We start from the raw sequence: 19,467 nt of genomic DNA, 5'->3' as shown, positions 1-19,467 counted from the left end.
TTTCCTTGTGTGAGGCTGCCTTTTTAAGAGCTCTCTTGTTGTCCATCTCTGGGGCACTGAACCTAATCGCGGACTTTTCTTATGCCGCTGTGGAGCCCCAGGCTGCGACTGGGAAGACCAGGGCTCTTTCTACAGTCGTGCCTTTGGTGCTGGGTTACTTCTGCGAGATGCTTCATTTTTCCCTATCTCGGAGCGCCTATATTTAAAATAGGGATGTTGATTTATCTGTTTTGTGGGACTCTTTGAGACTGAAAAGGAAAAGCGATGTAAATGAGTTCTATATTGTTGTTACTAATAGGAAGATACAGATAAGAATTGTGTTACTGAGTCAGCTGACAGGCTCCCTGAAGGGTTTACAGCTTCTTCTGGGCTGCTTCCCTCCTATGTGACCCATTAGAGCTACACTGAGAAGACGGATTTTATTTAGTGAATGGAAAAGTCTCTTAGAAAGACAACTGAACAGATGTGATGTTCGCAGATTCGGCAGTTTTATTAACATCTTCACGTTCTTTCAAATGAAGATAGCTCTGTGGTATTGTCACAACTCATCAGCTCTGTGTGGTATTGTATGGTTGTAATGCAGACAATACTATACAATGTCAGCAAATCACTATGCGTGTGTTCAGTTGTGCTGATTTTCTCCTCCTTTAACTCTCTTGGCTCCTGAAGAGGAAAGACATAATTTGTCTTCTCATTCATGACAGATACGAAGCATGCCTGATCCTTCTTTCTTCTCCTTCCCTCTTTTCCCTTTACAATCCTCGCAATTCCCATATTGCTCTGCCCACACAGAGATGAATGTTGAAAATAACAAGAACAGACTCTAAATGACGATGCTTCATTCGTTTGGCATTACAGCATTTTGTTAATTTTGACATTATTGCCGTGATTATTAACCACTGAAATCCATAATTTCACAACCTTGAAAGGACATAAGTGATTTGGGAGCCACAAGTTATTTGCCACTGATTGAGTAATGTTCCACGTAGTTAACTGCGCTTGAAAAGGAGTGATGGGTTATGGTCTTACTGTTGTCTTTTTCAGCAAATGCTTGGCTCCCACAAGAAGCCCTAAGGTTAAAGATCAAATGTGTAGGAGTTGCTTTTCTGTGATGATGATAATTTTGGTTTGGAACCTCTGAGAAAACAGAGTATGCCCTTTTAATTCCCCTTTTGCAAAAGAAAAAAAAACGGGGGGGGAGACTACATCATTCATGTATTTGCTTATACGGTGTACAGTTCGACTGGGGCAAGAGGATTATAAGTCAAAATAGAGAACAATTTACTGATCTCCTTTAGCAAAATAAGCATTTTGGTCAGTGTACATATTTTTTCTTAATAAAGAAGTTGCCATGCTACCCTAAGGAGCTAGATGTCATATTAGCCCTCCCCACGCACACACAAGTATACATAAGTTTGTGCCCACCTTATCAAATCCAGTTGCCCTGGCTGGAGTGCAGGGGTTACAGAAAAATCTTGAAGGAACAGATTTTTTTTTGAAGGAAGCTTGTCCTGGTTTTGGCTGCAATAGAGTTAATTTTCTTCCTAGTAGCTGGTATACTGCTGTGTTTTGGGTTTAGGATGAGAATATGTTGATAAGACACTGATGTTTTAGTTGTTGCTAAGTAGTGCTTACGTTAAGTCAAAGACTTTTCAGCTTCCCATGCTCTACCGACTGAGAAGGCTGGAGGTGCACAAGAAGCTGGGAGGGGGCACAGCCAGGACAGCAGACCCTGACTGGCCAAGGGGCTATTCCGTACCGTATGATGTCATGTATGATGTCATGCTTGGCATAGAAACTGGGGGGAAGCTGGCTGGGGGGCCGCTGCTCGGGAACTGGCTGAGCATCGGTCGGTGGGTGGTGAGCAATTGAGTTGCGCGTCACTTATTTTGTATATTCTTTTATCATCGGTATTATTATTATTTTCCCTTCCTTTTCTGTCCTATTAAACTGTCTTTATCTCAACCCACAAATCTTACTTTTTTTCCCCCCTGACTCTCTTCCCCATCCCGCTGGGGGAGGGAGGGAGCGAACGGCTGCGTGCTGTTTAGCTGCCTGCCAGGTTAAACCACGACAAAGCTTAATAATGCAGATTGGGAATCAGTGGTCTTTTTTTAGTTGCTGTAACTTGTATTGATTTCATGGAGATTTAGGGACATGTTTTTGAGAATCCCATTAGGCACCTACTTGTGTCTTAGCTGTAGAAACATTTTAAGACTGGTTTCTAAAATTCTTGTCATGTTGCAAAGGCGGGGAGCGCACTTAAGCATCAGTTCAAGAACAGGCAGTTGTTTAAATCCATCCCATTCGAGAAAGCTCTTCTGTCTCCAAGGAATGTCAGCAGGTGTGGAAGGTCTGTCCATACAAAGGGATCTTCCCGAGTCAGAGCTCTATAGCTATTTAATGAAACAAACACTTTGATAAATGTGAAATGTTTCCCTTTCTCCTTAACAAGTAATATTTCTCAAAGAATCACTACTTCTACCTTTTATTTTTACTTTTTTAAAGAGTTTGATTTCTCATGGCTCCAAAAGAAATCTTTGGAAAAGTAAAGATTTCACATTCTGAAAGATGACGATTTAAATTACTTCAGCTTTTCTTAATTGTTTTTAATTTACAATATTATGTTGATTTTGTCTTTCAACTGTTGAAGTTAGTGATGGAAATTCATGGGCTATGACAATATATGCAATCAATTAGTAACACAACACCACAATTTATGCTCATTCTTTCTGTATAATATACATGGGTAGGGTGTAGTGAGCTCAAAAATAAGAACAGCATACAGCTGAACGAGAGAAATATGAATGTATGAGCATCTTTTAGTTTGACTGTAGAGCAAAATGGGTTACTATCAAGTGTCCATCTGGTAGTGCCCTTCTGGAGTGCCTTAGAGTATGGAAAGGGCAGTGAGGTCCAAAGTACTAAAATAAGAGATCTGAACAAGAGCCCTGTGAAGTCAGTGAGAACTTCATCCTTAGTTTTGATGCCTGAATCAGGCTGATAATCCCATCCACCTCTGCCAAGTTACTCTTTGCCTTGAAGTTCTTTTATAGCACAGTATAGAATATTATACATATAGAATAGGATACCTCCTACCTCAGTATGAGTCATCTACGTTTTCAAGAGGGCATCTGTCCTTAAATCACTTATCACAGGGTATATGATGCTAATATCACTCTATTAAACAGGTGTTTTCAGGTAGGGGGGAAGAAGCCCCACAAAAGGCAGGCGTACAACGTTGATGGCATCAATGCATAGGCTTCATGAATGTACTAGGATTTAATTGTTTAATATATTGAATGCATACTGCCAAAACTTTGTGTGTGTCTGGTTTACACCTCGCGCTTATCCAGCTCACTCCATTAGATGAGTCATTCTTGTGGTATTTTGTCTGGGATCAACATCACCTACTAACATCTTAAATAAGGCATGGTTTCATTAATATATTAACTTTTTATAGCAAATACTTTATGTATGCTTTGTCTGGTTTTAGACATAATTGCTGTACATGTAAGAGACGTCGTTTCTAGATTTTTGTTGGACTAACAATGATTAGGCACCTGTTTCCATTCTCCCCCTATCTTCTACTCCATTTTATTTCCAGGCACTGCGGCCTCCGTCTCTGTTAGGCTGTTGGGACGCTCCCGCAATGCAAACAGTAAGGCAAGATGCGAGTGAGGAGCAGCATAAATGAGAAATTACCGATTGTTAGAAGGGATTAGAGAGTGCAGCAGTGACATGCAAGATAGCACTACTTGTTTTGCTAAGCCGGATTTAGGAGGGAAATAAAGAAGCATTTATCCAAATCACTTCATTATTCAGTCGCATGGAGGCCTAGGAACAGACGTGCTGTTAACCTCCGTCCCTTATTAACTCTAGTTTGTTCTCTTCCATGGTGTAGGAGACTGAAGGGAAGCGAAAAGGGTAGCAGGATGGTGGGAGGGGGGTTCGTAGTACCCCATGCCCTGGCATCTTGCAGGCATCAAATGTGTGGGCTGCCATTAATCACCAGAACAGAGAGCTCTTGGATTTCACTGCGCTCCTGCTCCGCATAGCAGCCTTACGTTTCTTCTAGCCTTTGCCTAATTTGGACAGAGCGCAAAGAGAGCAATTTGAATCCGTTTGGTGCAGAAGGAGAAAACAGCCCTATGAAGTACCAAGTCACGGTCAGAGGCAGCTGTGGGAGCTGAATCTCAGGGGCTTTTTAGTATTTGCTCCTGTTACAAGGGATGGGTTGCAGTGAGCTGGACGTGGTACCTGCTGAAGTTGGTTTGTTCCTTTTCAGTTCCAACATATGGAGCTTTTAAGGGAGAAAGAAACTGATGACCACAAAATTTAAGAATACGTGGGAGGGGAGTTCAGTTTGTCTTCACGCTTTTATTGCCTTCCAGAAATTTGAAAATCCCTAAAGTAAGAAAGACATCGTGCTTTGAATACAGACATCTTACTTTCCTTTTTATGCCATATTATACAGTAGGTACTATCTCTGATGTGTTAGTTAGAAGTTGTCACATGAACGACTGACAGCCCAGAAACACTGCTCCCCACTCCTTCCTTCCTTTGCTGCAAAAGCACACCTACATCTACATCCACTCAGATAATGGCAGCGAAAGCACTTCATTTCCATGTTGAATCTCCCCTGTGAACAAACAAAGATGTTTCATTTCCCCATGTTGTCAACCAGGAACCTTTCATCTTGGACACAGGTTAATAAAATACTTCATTATCTTAATACATTATTTCTTCGGGAACTGCATACAGTGCCTTCAGCACCAGCCGTTGTCTTAACCAAAAATGGACTGGCATGCTGTGGTCAGTTCTGAAAAATGGGGTTTAATACAATGTTTCTCAAGTGAATCGGGAAGCAGAAAAGAAAATCCAGTAGCGCTTACAACAGTCTGAATTTAATGAGGAAGCAGGATCTAGTTCAGTAGCCAGCAATACGTGACAGAATTCGTACATAACTACCAGTAATCACTGCAAATAAGTAGATGCTGGTAAGTACTGTGTTTTAACAAATCCAGTTGCAAACTGGTTTTAGGATCAGGGTGATGCTCCTTTGCGTCCTGCCAATGTTTTTTATCAGAAGACTAAAAAGCCCATTTTGAGCGTTAGCTGTGTTGTACAAGGGACATAGCGCCATCCCTCCTGAAAGGGATGAGAAACACAAAAGACGAAGAAACTAATATCGAAGTGTCAACAGGACAAAAGCAGTAGAGGGCAGTTGCGGTGCTCAGGCTAAAAACTATGCAGAACCCAGAAGAAAGTGTGTCTCTTGGCTCCCAGCCCTCTGTTTCAAGTCAAGGTTATTCCTTTTGCTAATGATTCAGTGCCACTGCTGTTGCCAGTAAATGTCAGCCCAGAAAACTAGCTATGTTGTTGAGAAGTCAAAATGCATTTTTTTCTTCAATCCAGATAAAGCTGTTCTTCATATTACCGGGGCTGTAGCTTTTCTTGGAAAATTATTTCAGCTCTAGCAGAAGTTCTGGAGTGGCATGAAATGATTCCTGGCATGTGTCTGTCCCAGGATACCGGTAGGGACAACAGCGAAGGGCATCGTTGTCTTGCTGACAAGAATGCTGGTGTTAAAGACCTTAAACAGGAGGTGTCTGGGTGGGCACTGCAGGGTGTGTGAAACTTGAAGTTCTGTTGCTTAAGGGGATTAAGTGGATGGTGCGCTCTCACTTATTCAGTTTTGAATAATAGTTTACCATTTAATATGCAGCTGATGTGTCGGCAAGTGTCTAGAAATGTGTAATTAAGCTTTAAACATAAATGCTCAGCTATATCACGTTGCTCTAGGTGGGTATCCTGCTATGTTGAACTTCTGGGTGATATATGGGAGATGAAGGAAGAGATAATGATTTCCTTTTTTACAATAATGTTATACGATAGACCGCATTAAGCAGAACAAACAGAATAGCAAAGTTGAGGTGAAACAGAAATAATCATCCAAGACTATTTCTTAATTAATCAGCGTTCACAGTGAATGTCTACACTAGAAAAGGGGTTTCGTGCATTAATTCAGGGACTCATTTTGATGACACTGAGCACAAATTTATCTGAAAGAGTATTCAATTGAAACTGATGGAATCGATCCTTGTGTTTAAGTAGCTACATATTGATTAAAGGGGCTAGAATCTGTTCTCTTTCCTGTAATAGGTGCTTTCAGGCTGTTGAGCTTGAGACATATCATAGAGCAGGACAATCGGAATATTAAAAATACTAAAAAGAGATTGTGGCCATTACCACTTGATTGGCATACTCTCAACAATAATTTATCTCTAATTTTATATTAGAGTCTTAAAGACTAATCTGAGGTTTCAAAAGAAACTTAATGGCCTATGATGTATTTAAGCTCAATAAAGTGATGAAACTATGACATTCTCCAATGTCATGCTGAGAAATGGCATGTTTATGTAGTCATTCAATAGGTAATAGAAAATTACAGCTTTCACAAAGTTTGGGTGTTGTGTGAAGGTATCTAAAACAGTTGAGATGTCTCTGGACCTCCGAATAATCCTGATTTTTTTTCAGTGTCATAATGTTCTTAAATTATAAAGCAATTATCTCTCTCAAATGATATCATATAAAACCATGACATGGTAGTTGTTAACCTATATTTTACATCTCGTCATTTTGTCCTCAGTCATCCTTGCTGTCAATTCAAGGTCATTTTACAGCATTTAGATTGATGTAGGCTCTAAGTACTGGATATATGAATAAATATGTAAGGACAATATTAATTCAGAAATAGTAATAAATGGTCAAAATGGGTACTTCAATTAAAGTGTAAGGTAAGAAAATAACTGTTTGGCTGCTACCATAAGGACTGCTATCAAGTATGTCATTTTTATGAAAGATGTCTTCTTATGAAAGGCAACCATATAATTAATATCTTTCACGTTCCTTAGGTGCATTCACTGAATAAATTCTTCTTATATAGAGATGAACTAATTTTTCTAAACTGTCACAGAATTATGAGTTTCAACCTTGAGATTTTTAGCTGAAAAAATATTTCACGTGTGTCCATGGCATTTTTTTTTTCTCGTCATGTAAAAATGCCTATGTTATTACTAATTAATGTATTCTTTTAGGAAAATGCTGCAATGAGACACATTGAAATTTACCCTATCTGCAAGAATGACTAGTCCAGGATATTAATAGTATCTGAGATGGTATTCTCTCCAGCACAGAAGTGAACACACAGGTTAAAATGAAGGCCACTTTTACGCGCTTTCAATGCTCAGGGGTTACGTGCTGTAGCACAGAGAACAACCTTTACAAACTGGTAGGTGCCATGTCCCTGTTCTGGCATGCTGGTCTCGCTCCAGCCTCATGCAGTGCTTGCAACAGGGTCTGCAGACCAGTTTTTGAAGTACCCGAGGGGGGAATTCTGCATGCCAATTCATGGCTTGTAGACTCCATTTATCTCATTTTCTTCTGGTTTTCCTTCTGTAAAAATGATTGAAGCAGGACTAAAAAGTTAATCTCTTGCTAATGGATTTCCTTTGCCATTTTCTTGCCTTAACTTGAGAGCAATACGCAGGGATAGTCTGTTTATGTGAGCTCCTCTTCTTGCCAGTGTAGCTGCAGTATACTCCTGAACTCACAGCAGTGCATTGCTTTTCCTTGTAACATGTTGATTAGGTGTAATATCCGATGGGATCTATTTTTGCTGAGAGCCCAGAATTTGGTGGCAATGTCTGGATTTGTGGTTGGCATGCAAAGTATTGAGTCAAATTGTTTTCTTTGCATGTCACTTCCATGTAGACATGAAACCGGGAGCGCCGATTATGCAATCGCGCATTTTCCCCCCCCCCCTTTTTTCTAAATGAATAACATTCAGTGATAAAGTTGGAAACATTGTGCTCTGTTTCCACAGCTGCAGCGAAGTCGGAGCAGAGAAAACAATAGCTGCATATACACATATGCATTCCAGCTGCTGCCGACTCCCACGTTCTCCTTTATCCTTTTTGTCCTCCCATTTGGGCAGATAAATTGTCTCAATGACAGGAAAGGTTAGTAGCGGATATGCTGCCAGTTTAATAATGTTTTGCAAAAAAAATCGGAATTAGCGTATGAAACTACTAATTACAAGTTAATTTGTGGGGTGATTTAAAGTTGAAACTTCTGCTTGAGTTTCATTACATGATTTTTATTTTTCCCTGCACTACCTGGCCCTTGCAGCCAGGCAGAGTCACCCCGAGGAAACACAAAGATTTCTGTTTCTTTCCTCTCCCAGCTTGGTCCCAGTGCCAGCTATTTTTCCTTTAAAGCTAGCAACTCTGGAGACAACCGTTTCTTTCCCGCTGTTCACCAAGCTCTGCCTCGCTCCTGGGGTGCCAGTTGCGTCAGCAGGAGCTGGTAAGATAAAAGAGAGTAGAGCTGGTGCATAACCTTGCGATGCAAAACTGGTCAGAATATAGAGCCACAAAGAACAACATTTTCTGGCTTGGTTCTCCAGCTTTCGAGCAGCAGGGTCCGGCGCTGTACCGGCACTTCTGAACCACCACAAGGATCTTGCTGGAAGTCCCTCTGGTTCTTGCTATTGATAAATGTTTATTTTTATTAATATACCCCTGGGTGGCATTTCGATGTGCTGGATGATAAAAATACATGTGCGGTATAAGCAATATAGTGGTGTAAGGACGTTATTCAGATGACCAAATGTCAGGGCTTGCATGAGATCAGAATTTCCAAATTATTTTGAGCTTGAGTCAATGCATCAAAATCCAAATGGCATTTGGTTAAACAAGGATACCTCAACTCCTGTAGGTCCTTGGAAAAAGGTAACTGGAACAAAAACGGTTACGTTATTAGTCCACGAATAAATCGCTACTTTTTTTTTTTGCTTTTCCTGTATTTGATGGAAGAGCCTTAGCTGATTTAAAAACACAAAAAAACCTTCACCGCCACCCCCCCAAAAACTTGAAAGTAGGGCAAGATTCAGAATCTTTCAAGTGAAATGTTTGCAGTAGCACTGCCAGAGTGATAAAACAGTAAATTATTTGAGTTAGACTTTTTATGTAAACGCTTGGTTTAGAAGTGGATATTTTTCTGCTCTGATTTATAAGCACATAAAAATTCAAGGAACATAGCTGAAGATGAAATGAATGTGTGTATGTCTGCGTGTGAAAGCTTCAGTTCTGTTTTACGTGGGCCGACACAGTGAAAGTCTGCAAAGGTTTGGAGTTCCCATTTAGTCTTTAATGCTGCATTTGCTTCTCTGATCCATTCAGCATTCCGTCAGTTGAATAGGTGGGAACCAGGACTACGGGAACCGGGGGGATCATGCCTACTTCAGAAAGCGGACAGTCTTTGCCTCCCGCAAATCCCTCAAAAAAATTAAGCAGCGTTGGTCCGGCTGTGGCACAGTATTCTGCCTGTCATTTGCTGCAGCAGAGCTCACTTGAACCCTTCAGCCATAACTCATATCCCAGCGAAGAACTGCCTCTGTGCTCTGGTAATAAATCTTTGCTCCTCTTTTTTCTACAAGGAGATTTTCTTCTGTAAGTCGTGCAGCCACCATCTCAGAGAAGTAACTCCCTAGCATAGTACCATTTGCACCTATCAATAAAAGTATTTCATATCTAATTCAAACCACTGGGACAATATTGTAGATATGCGGAATATCTTACCCACAATCTTAAGCAGGTAGAAAAATAGGCAGCATGAGCCAATACATCCTTTCTACCCTTAATTTATATTGTTCAGTAAAAGGGTACATTTTGTGACCGATCGTGTTCTAATGTAGAAGGCGTTCCCTTCACTCCTTAGTGGTGTTCAGAATTTTAACCAGGACAAAATGCTGCACGGCTGACTTGAGAGTTATTTCCATACCTATAGCATCACTCATGTTCATGGCACAAACTTCGATTGCTTACTTTGGTCCTGGTTCAGCCAACTACCTGGCTGAAATCACATTCTTATTTAAACTGTATGTTGAACTGAAGCCTTAGCTGTAACTTTACTTTGGAACCAAGTATCCGGCACTTAGGGCAGAAAAAACCACTTTCTCCAGCGCAGCTGCATAGCTGCTGTTTCTGAAAGACAAACTAACTTATATAGTATAGGCTCCTTAAGCTTGTTTCTGAGAAGCCTATATTGCATGAAACCCAAAACTTTTATGCTAGCATTTAGAAAACGTATCACATGGACTAACACACCGTTGCCACAGACCGTCAATACTGAAGAAACGTGATTGACGGAGTTTAGCTAACCTGGTCTTGTCTAGAACAGATATTCAAACTTGCTACCGTAACAAATGCTGAGATGCCTACTGCCTGCTTTTGCCCTCATCTAAGCATGATAAGTGGAAATTAGCAAAGGCAAGACTTGTCATCCATCTCTAAGTTAGGAAAAGACTGAAAATTCAGAAAACATTTTGCTTATCAGTAAATGTACTTAATACAAAATGCGAAAGAAGCACTGTGGCTACAGGCTGTGGCTTTCATTGTCCTCAGTCTGAAGGGACTATGAATTGATACTCGCTGACTGCTTTGCAGCAATTCATGTCAGGCTGTGATAGGTTTATTTGCATCTCATTTAAATCAGCTTAGCTCTATCTCTCTGCCCCAGTGTCTCCGGTATCAACCTGCCCCTTTTCCAGCTTTACTCTCTGATTTTAGTTTTAAAAACCTTAGCAGATTCAGCATAAAACAGTTCCCATGGCAAATATTTCTGATGCGAAATCATTTTCGTGTGATTCTTCCATGTTGCTCCATGTCTGACCAGGAACTTTGCATCTCTCTGCCATGCTCTTCACCAGCCTGTTGGGAGGGCTGAAAGCAGAAGAGCTTCTGGACAGCTTCTGCTTCCCTCGCAAGCATCTTGCAGAGCTCAGAACAACTTTGCGGTAAATAAGAGTAAACATATCTGCCCAAAGTAACAGCTTTTTCAAACTATTAGGGTTTGTGGACTCTATGTTAAAAACTCAGTCCACTACAAAGAAGTCTTTATTATATCTGTTTTCTCTTACTGGTCACTGAGTCCTGCTTCTAATGATTTGCTGGTGACAAGTGGGATGTTGGGTTTCTTCTCTTCCCGCTAACTTGGACCTCTGAGGACCGGGAACCTCCAAGCAAAAAATGTCACTGATTTCTATATTCTTTACTCATCTGGAATAGCTAGATTTCTAGCTGTTGTGCTATACACACAGTTTCAGGTAAGATGTCAAAGACTGTTCTTTAGCAATCCCTAAGCCTACTTTATAGACTGGTATCTGCTAGGTATATTTTATTATTTTTAATGAGGAAATGCATAATCATCAATAATGGTCCCTATAATTAATGTAGCATGCATAACTCAGTGCTGTCACTTTGTTTGCAACACCTTCTGGCAAATGATTTTTTTTTAAATATTCTTTTCTAAATCCTAGACTAGAGTTTATTATTTTAAAAATTGAGATTTTTTTTCCACAAATCCTGAGCTATGCAAGCATAATAAAAATACATTTTCCACATGTACTAACTAGAACCGTGCTAGCAAAAGTTCCTGAAATTAGAAACTTCAAACTGTGCTTCTTTGTTAATCTTCAGTGAGCCTTAAAAGAATCTCAGTTTGCAGACAATTAATGCAGTATTTTAAAATTATGAAAGCTTAAACCCAATAGTTTTGTACATGCACACTACAAAATTAGAAACATCCCAGCTTCTTTCCCAGTGCAGAACCCACCCTGAAGTTAGGGGGGGAATATACTCAATAGAAAACTCCTTAGGGAAACTTCTTTAAAGGAAGACTGGTTTGGCCTACATTTGTTTAAGACTGCATGAGCACCGTGGGGACGTGAGGCATGCCAGGAGAATCTCTTCTACTACACAGACCCTAAGTCTTGCTCTCTGCTTCAGGGGAATAGTAGTGAAAATGTGCAAAGATTACTGTCATTGATCCACTTCTCTACTTTGGTTTGCTCTCCAGATGAGAACTGGGAAACTAATTTAGCTTTACTAAGGACATCAGAAGGGGGAAATTAAGCCTCCAAATGTTAATGCATTCCTCAAGCTCAGGTCAAATTGACTTTAGTGTCCCGGTGGTGATTTACGTCCACAAAGACTCTGGCACTTGAATGTACAGTTGACCTTTAACAACTTAATGGTCTCTGCACCTTGAGACTGAAGGTAGGAGTAATGTAAAAGCCACTGGCTTAGCTTTGTGTCTTTCTAGATTAAAACAGGAAGGGAAATCATGTTGGAAAGCAGTATCATGAGCTCAGACTCAGGATGGAGGATTTATTTGGTTATTTATTTATTTTAAGAAACCTCTGAAATATTCCTCTCAGGATCCAAGAAGCAAAGGACCTGTGAAGTCAGCAAGATGCTCCCATTGGGAGCCCGTTGCTTTAAAGTTTCCACTACAAACAAGTAAACAAAGTGCTGTAACAGTCAGCTAGCATTAAACAGCTGCCTTGGCTGGAACAGTTATCACGGTGTTTTTACTGTAAACATCTGAACAACTTCCACACTAGGAAAATAGAAATAAGAGCACAAAATGTGCAAAGAGCCATCCCCATGTAGTGAGGATAAATGAATTTTCAATACGCATATCATTAGCTGAACATTTCACATAAATTTTACTTAGTTCCTTGTTCTGCAAATTTCAATATTTCAGGTATTTAATAGAGACAGCCACGAACTAGAAACTTGGAGGGGTAGGGAGAAAGAGAGCGTAGTGCATGCGTATAAAGTATTCACAAGTCTTGAACCCCTATACTTTATACAGAATATTATCAGTCTATTACCTTTATGTAAATACTGTCCATACAGGTCAAAGTCTAAAAAACTATGAAATTAGATTCTGTGGCCTGTCAGCATTTGCTTATATTTAACTGGCTACTAGTGTTGTAATTATCGTAATGAATTCCAGACTATTCACGATCATAACTTGCTTTCTGCATTTGGGATTAAATTCAACCAATTTATTCTGAAGAATTAGCTAATCTTGTGGTAGAAAGCGATGAAATCTATCGAATGTATTTCACAGACGTTTCATGGCAGTTAGTGAGCTCGTGAGTTTATCTTCTAGAGAACTCCCCCAAAATCGGCATCTGCCTCTTATTTCCTTTAGGTTTTGCCTTGGTCAGTTTTTTCTCCTCTTGCACTGTCTAAATACAGCTTCAAAACAGTAATGTCGAGACACTTTTCCTATTGCTATTAATGCCATTTGCTTCCATATAATCGCCATCTTTTGCTCAGATTACCTTGTTTTCCCATGAATGGTCTGCAAGTCCTTTGGAAACAACATACGTTCACTGAAAAAGTAATATCGGCACATACTGGACCAATTAGGAAGGCATGTGGCACAGAGCAGTGAGCAAATCCCGACCATTTTTGTAATAGTGAAGAATATTCTGATAATCAGAGGTTGATATTTCTTCGTAACGTTTCTACAGGTGAAATATTTTTACTTAAAGTTGATTATTTTGCAGATGCCTTTTTACATAGATGAATAGAAGAATGCGTATCTAGTTGTATGTGTGCATCCCTGTCTATTCAGAAGCACAGCTACGCCGTAAATAGCGCGCACACACGCACGTGGGAAACGCACCGAAGTCTCATGAAAAAAGGCAGCAGCGGAGAGTAGAAGCGGGGCTGCTCGATGTGCACTGTAGCCAGCCTATTGAATAACGTGCGGCGGGGACTGCTGAAATAAGACGCGTTGCTGTATGCCAGATATCTTCCTAGGAAGAATATGTATAACTGAGGCTAATTCTTGATATTTTTTGGTTCGGTATTTGTAGATTAGCAGTGTAGGAATTTCATGCTTGGATATATAATTGACAAGCCCTAGCTGGGGAATCTGTGTGTTGTTTATGAATTCTTTATGAGAATTAACTTCGTATGAATATCACGCTTTCGGTGTAGGCTTTGTCAAGAGGCAAGGGGGTTTGCATGTGTCACAAATTCTGTTGCCTGTTCCCCCCAGGCTCAGCATCTCTGTTGAGGAGAAGAGTGGAAGGATCTCTATTACAACAATAACGCTTTAGAGAAAATTCTGATTTCCCGCAAAAATAGCTTATCGGGGAGAAACCGTCCGGCTGGGACTGGGAGTTGATCTCAAGATGGAGGAGGCTGTCAATGTTGAAGAAAGCAGAAGCTATTTACTAAAAGAGCAGGGTGGGGGCAAGGACTTTTTCAGTTGGATCAACTAAGGGGAATTTACTGAAAGAGTTTAACAAGGCGGAGGAAAGAGAAGGGGAGGGAGACTGAGTGCCTTGCCCGCACAGTTCCCTGAGGACTCTCAAAGACGGAGCGAACTGAAGTACGGGGCACGGCCATCAGTCAGCGTGGTTTCCTTATTGTAGTTTACCTGTTTTGAAAGGAGAAGGATATTATACTTGAATCATGGGAAAGATGTGGGTATTTGCGTGCGCACGACGTTTCTTTTAGAAGAGCAAAGCGTAGATCCCAGAAACGCATAGTTCTGAGAGTCTGCTTTAACTACGGCAGTATCTCCAGTGTCAGCACCAGCTTGTGAGTTTGGGGACAATTGGATGGCAGGGCTCCAGAGCCCCAAACCGGTAACAGAAACAATGCTCTGAAAAAGCGCCAGGGAGACAAAGACAAGCAGCAGCACTGCAGCGTACCGAGTGCAGGCTAGCTTAAAGCAGAGGAGCGCAACACCCAAAGCTTCTGCAATAAATTAGTTAGACGAGAGCTTCTGGTTCTGTGGAAATAAGTTCAAGAATAAAATGGGAGTTACACAATTATTACAGATTGGCAGGCATTGAAGATGTCTATGGCGCCTTCTAAGATCTTGGCCAGGAAGACATCATATAAAAGCAGACTTTAAGTTATTTATGGACAGGCAGAGCCTAATGTTTTTAATTTTCTAGATAGCTCAGGAGGCCGATCGGATTGGCAATACTAGCAGAATGTGTCAGGAAGTCCCAACTCCCACTATCACAAATTAATAAAAAAGTGTTTTGGGGGAAGATTCACAGCATTGGTGGACCTAGCTGTTCTATTCATGACTGAGAATTTAATCTATTCTCACACTCGGGGAGAAGTCGTCTTTGGTTTATAGTGTGCTGTTACATTTTATTTTTAGTGTCAAACTGATATAAATGGATTTGTCCTTGGTTTTTGATACTTACTACTGCCCATGCTGAATTCATTTTCTAATCATATGGAGGCCATATGTATTCTTTACACATAGACTGTACTGCACTGCAGAATTTATTATCCTATCCTTTAAATATACTGCTGTTACATGCTCAAAGTCCAGCATATTTATATGCTGTAGATATGTTTACCACTAGCAAATTATGAGGCATTGTAAAAATTGTATTTATCCACGTAATTTTCTGTAATCGTTTTTAAATGGGGACGTGTGAAAGCTTTCTGTGGAGGAAAAAAAAAAGTATCTCGAAATATCTGTGCTCCTGTATATATAGGTATTTTGACTAGCTCAGTTCATGGAGGGAAGCATTTCATCGAACAGTTAGGGAAGGACAGAAGATGCCTGTTGAACAAGAGAGCCAGTGATGAAATTATCATTTCCTTCTGGGTGATTGCTCATAAACCTCTTTCACTGTAACTGCATATGCATCCTTGAATTTTGGCCAGGGTACTTGCTATCCACGCATACTTACGCCTCTTACTCAGGAGATAAATGCCGGAGCATGGGACCGTAGGTGTTCCAGGAGAGAGCAGAGCCAGGCCCCATCAAGCGCGTGCTGATGACTGACTCAGTTGTTATAATATTAGTAATAGCTCTGCGAAGTCATAGCCCATATGCATATCGCATGATGGATGACCAGAAATCAGACTGTCGGGCTTTCAGTATTGCACGTGCTGTGAGAGCTGGTCCCGAGTCCGTGCTGCAGTACTTATTCATGCTCAGAAAAAAACCATGCAATCGTTCTGCTTTCTAGGGTTTGTACTATACATAAGGGGTACCGTAAAGGTCTGTGGGCTTGACTGCTAGCTTTAAAATAGTAGTGCCCAAATAACGGTTCGCAGGCAGTGCGCTGCCTCTGAGATCCTTTGACATCGCTCACAGCTACAGGGAAATTAAAACGTTAAGAAAGGAGGCCAGCAGGGAGAGGAGTGTGCGGTGCCGCTGTGTCATGTTTCTTGTTCAGTGTTGTTGCCCACTGGCCAAAGGAGGTGGGGGAACCGCTCTTAAACTCTCGTGAAGCGAAACAGATGCCGTTCTCCGGTTTCAGCAGATTTAATAGTATGACCTCGTTAGTTTTTGACATATGCACTTCCAAATATTTCCAGAGAAAACTGCTGCGTGCACAGGAATATTTTCTGTTACAGTTATGCGTATGGGTGTCCTCGTGTAAGGGCCTGAGCATTTCTTTCCCCCATCCCGCCTGATGCCTGTCTCCTCCCTGCCTCCAGGTACCAGATACACACCGGCCTTCAGCACTCCATTATACGGCCAACCCAGCCCAACTGCCTACCTCTGGATAACGTCACGCTACCTCAGAAGCTGAAGGAGGTTGGTTATTCAACGCACATGGTTGGCAAATGGCACTTGGGGTTTTATCGCAGAGAATGCATGCCCACGCAGAGAGGATTTGACACTTTCTTCGGCTCACTTTTAGGCAGCGGTGACTATTACACTCACTTCAAATGTGACAGCCCTGGGATATGTGGCTACGACCTGTACGAGAACGACAACGCAGCTTGGGATCATGACAACGGCATCTACTCGACGCAGATGTACACACAAAAAGTACAACAAATCTTAGCTTCTCATAACCCCAGGAAACCTATATTCTTATATATTGCTTACCAAGCTGTTCATTCGCCTCTTCAGGCACCAGGCAAGTATTTTGAACATTACCGATCGATAAATAACATCAACAGGCGAAGATATGCTGCGATGCTAGCTTGTTTGGATGAAGCCATAAACAACGTAACCCTTGCTTTGAAGAAGTATGGTTACTATGAGAATAGCATTATCATATATTCTTCGGATAACGGTGGGCAGCCAATGGCCGGAGGAAGTAACTGGCCTCTCCGAGGAAGCAAAGGGACCTATTGGGAAGGAGGCATCCGTGCTGTCGGGTTTGTCCATAGCCCCCTTCTGAAAAACAAAGGGTCAGTGTGTAAGGAGCTTGTGCACATCACAGACTGGTTCCCCACTTTGATCACACTGGCAGAAGGGCAGATCGATGAAGATATCCAGCTGGATGGCTACGATATATGGGAAACCATTAGCGAAGGCAGACGTTCTCCCCGGGTAGACATCTTACACAACATTGACCCGATTTACACCAAAGCCAAAAACGGGTCCTGGGCAGCTGGCTATGGGATCTGGAACACTGCGATTCAATCTGCCATCAGAGTGAATCATTGGAAACTACTGACTGGAAATCCAGGATATAGCGACTGGGTACCTCCGCAGGCCTTCAGTAACGCGGGCCCCAACCGCTGGCACAACGAACGCGTTTCTTGGTCAGCTGGGAAAACAGTGTGGCTTTTCAACATAACCGCTGATCCGTATGAACGAGTGGACCTCTCTGCAAAGTATCCCGATGTAGTGAAGCAGTTGTTGCGGAGGCTTTCGCAGTTCAATAAGACTGCGGTTCCTGTTCGATACCCACCTAAGGATCCTCGGAGTAACCCGAAGCTGAATGGAGGCGTCTGGGGTCCATGGTTTAAGGAGGACGAAAAGAAAAAGAAATCGGATAAAAGTAAAGGTGCGAATAAGCAAAAGAAGAACAAGAACAAGAAAAAAGCAAATCGAAAAAAAGGGCAATCATTACATTGCCGTTCACGTCTTGCTGGTGGATAGACTCTAAGCACACACTTTTGCCAAGTCTAAGTCAGCTTGGCCCAACTTTCTTGAACTTCTGCCAGAATATACTAGAAATGCTAGCTCTGCACTATGGATGAAAGTTGTCGTCTTTTATTTTTTTCTCTGATTTCACCAGCACACGGTATCTCAACACTCTGCCTTGAGTGTCTGTAAACGGCCACGTGACAAACTTTCTCCTCTACAGGATGAATGGTGCTCACCCATCACGGCTACATTCCAGATAACAATGGCGATAACACCTGATTTCAGTAAACTCATTTTCGATGGACGAATGGTGGTTCCTTGCCTAAATTAGCTGGACTATTTGGAGAGTATGGAGATGTTATTGGCAGATGTTCTCAAACTGACAGATGATTCCCGGAGAGAAAGGAAAAACAAAACTTGAGAACCTCTGTGGGTCAGAAAGCGTTAGTCACCAACCTAGGACATTTTTTGATACAGCACAGCAAGATCATGAAGCCATCAGAGTAACCTTTTAGAGGTGCTGGGGAGGGGGGCATGATAGGAGGAAAGCTGCTTTGAATTAGATTTTGTCTGTCTTACATAAATCAGAAATATTTTTAAAATTTCCTAGATGTGCCAAGCTCCCCCCATTTGTAGTAAAACCAGAAGGTGGTTATTCGGCACACATGAACAGCTAGCACGTGCCATGTATAATTTATTATAGGCATAGACAAAAACACATCACCAAAGTGAATGTAATATTTAAACACTTTAAGATAACTATACAACAATATCTAAAAGACATAATTTATTTTACAGCTCAATACTTATTTCTCTTCCATTAAAACCTTAATTACTGGGTGTTGCAAGGTAGCCCTTTGGGTGCTAGGGTTGTTTGGGGTTTTTTTCCCTTTGATTTTTAATTTTATTTCCACTCTATCATTCAGAGTTTTATTTAACAGATCCGTATCCTCAGAGTACTGTAAAACAAGGAAATACTGTATACACTGCTAGGATGAGAAAGGAGAACGATTCAGGTGCATCATTTCATTATGTATTTGCCTCCAATTATTTTGAATGTAACAAAGTGATTATTTAATTTAGTAGTCACGTGAATATTGTTCAGTTTCTGTACAGAAGCTAGGCCATCTTTATGTTTGGGGGGAAAATTCTACTTTAAACCTTTTATTTATGTATCTATTAAAATAGTTTATTTTTATGGCATTCATAAAAGTAGTCTGCCTCTTTTTTGCATCAAAGATAGCAATTCTGTCCTCGTTTATTTTAAACGAACTCAGTAAGCTTTTTTATTACTATTATTTTTGGTGCAGGGATGATTTTATGATATTCCTGCTCTGAAGGAGAATGTCTTCTTCCAATATGTATATAATTTGAGACATGGCTCAAACTTCGCCCTTTTCCAAGGTGTCTGCATGGATGATTAATGGATGTACTGACTGCATATTCTTGGTGATCTGTGATAATTGATACAATACGTATGCACATAATAAGTTTCAAGATGGATTACGTTAAGTAAAATTGATGATTCATTTGTTAAATAGCTCTAACATATTTTGGTAAAGTTTAAAATAAGCATGCCTTTCAACTACATCTCACTTGACTCAGAAATCACGTTTATATAAATGGATTACAGTTGAAAAATTAAACATTCGTAAAATCAGTGCACACTAAAATCTGAATCATGTCCAACGCTCCAACACCCCCTGACCTTTTTTGAAAAGAAAC

The 19,467-nt window shown here is 40.9% G+C and overlaps 1 protein-coding gene across 1 annotated transcript in view; it reads left to right on the top strand.

Annotated features, from left to right (window-relative positions):
- The window catches only part of ARSJ (arylsulfatase family member J), a gene marked incomplete at its 5' end in the record, with an annotated part of 45,699 nt that extends 26,822 nt beyond the window's left edge, over positions 1-18,877 (top strand). Inside the window, one exon of the mRNA XM_082314781.1 lies at positions 16,353-18,877. Within this exon, the coding sequence (XP_082170907.1) occupies positions 16,353-17,754 (1,402 nt within the window). The 3' untranslated portion in view covers positions 17,755-18,877. The remainder of the gene's footprint in view (positions 1-16,352) is intronic.
- Positions 18,878-19,467: the final 590 nt, after the last annotated feature.

The sequence above is a fragment of the Platalea leucorodia genome (genome assembly GCF_965183815.1).
Source record: "Platalea leucorodia genome assembly, chromosome: 6".
Lineage (NCBI taxonomy): Eukaryota > Metazoa > Chordata > Aves > Pelecaniformes > Threskiornithidae > Platalea > Platalea leucorodia.
The sequence above is the reverse complement of the archived record's forward strand: the minus strand, read 5'-3'. Positions and strand labels throughout refer to the sequence as shown.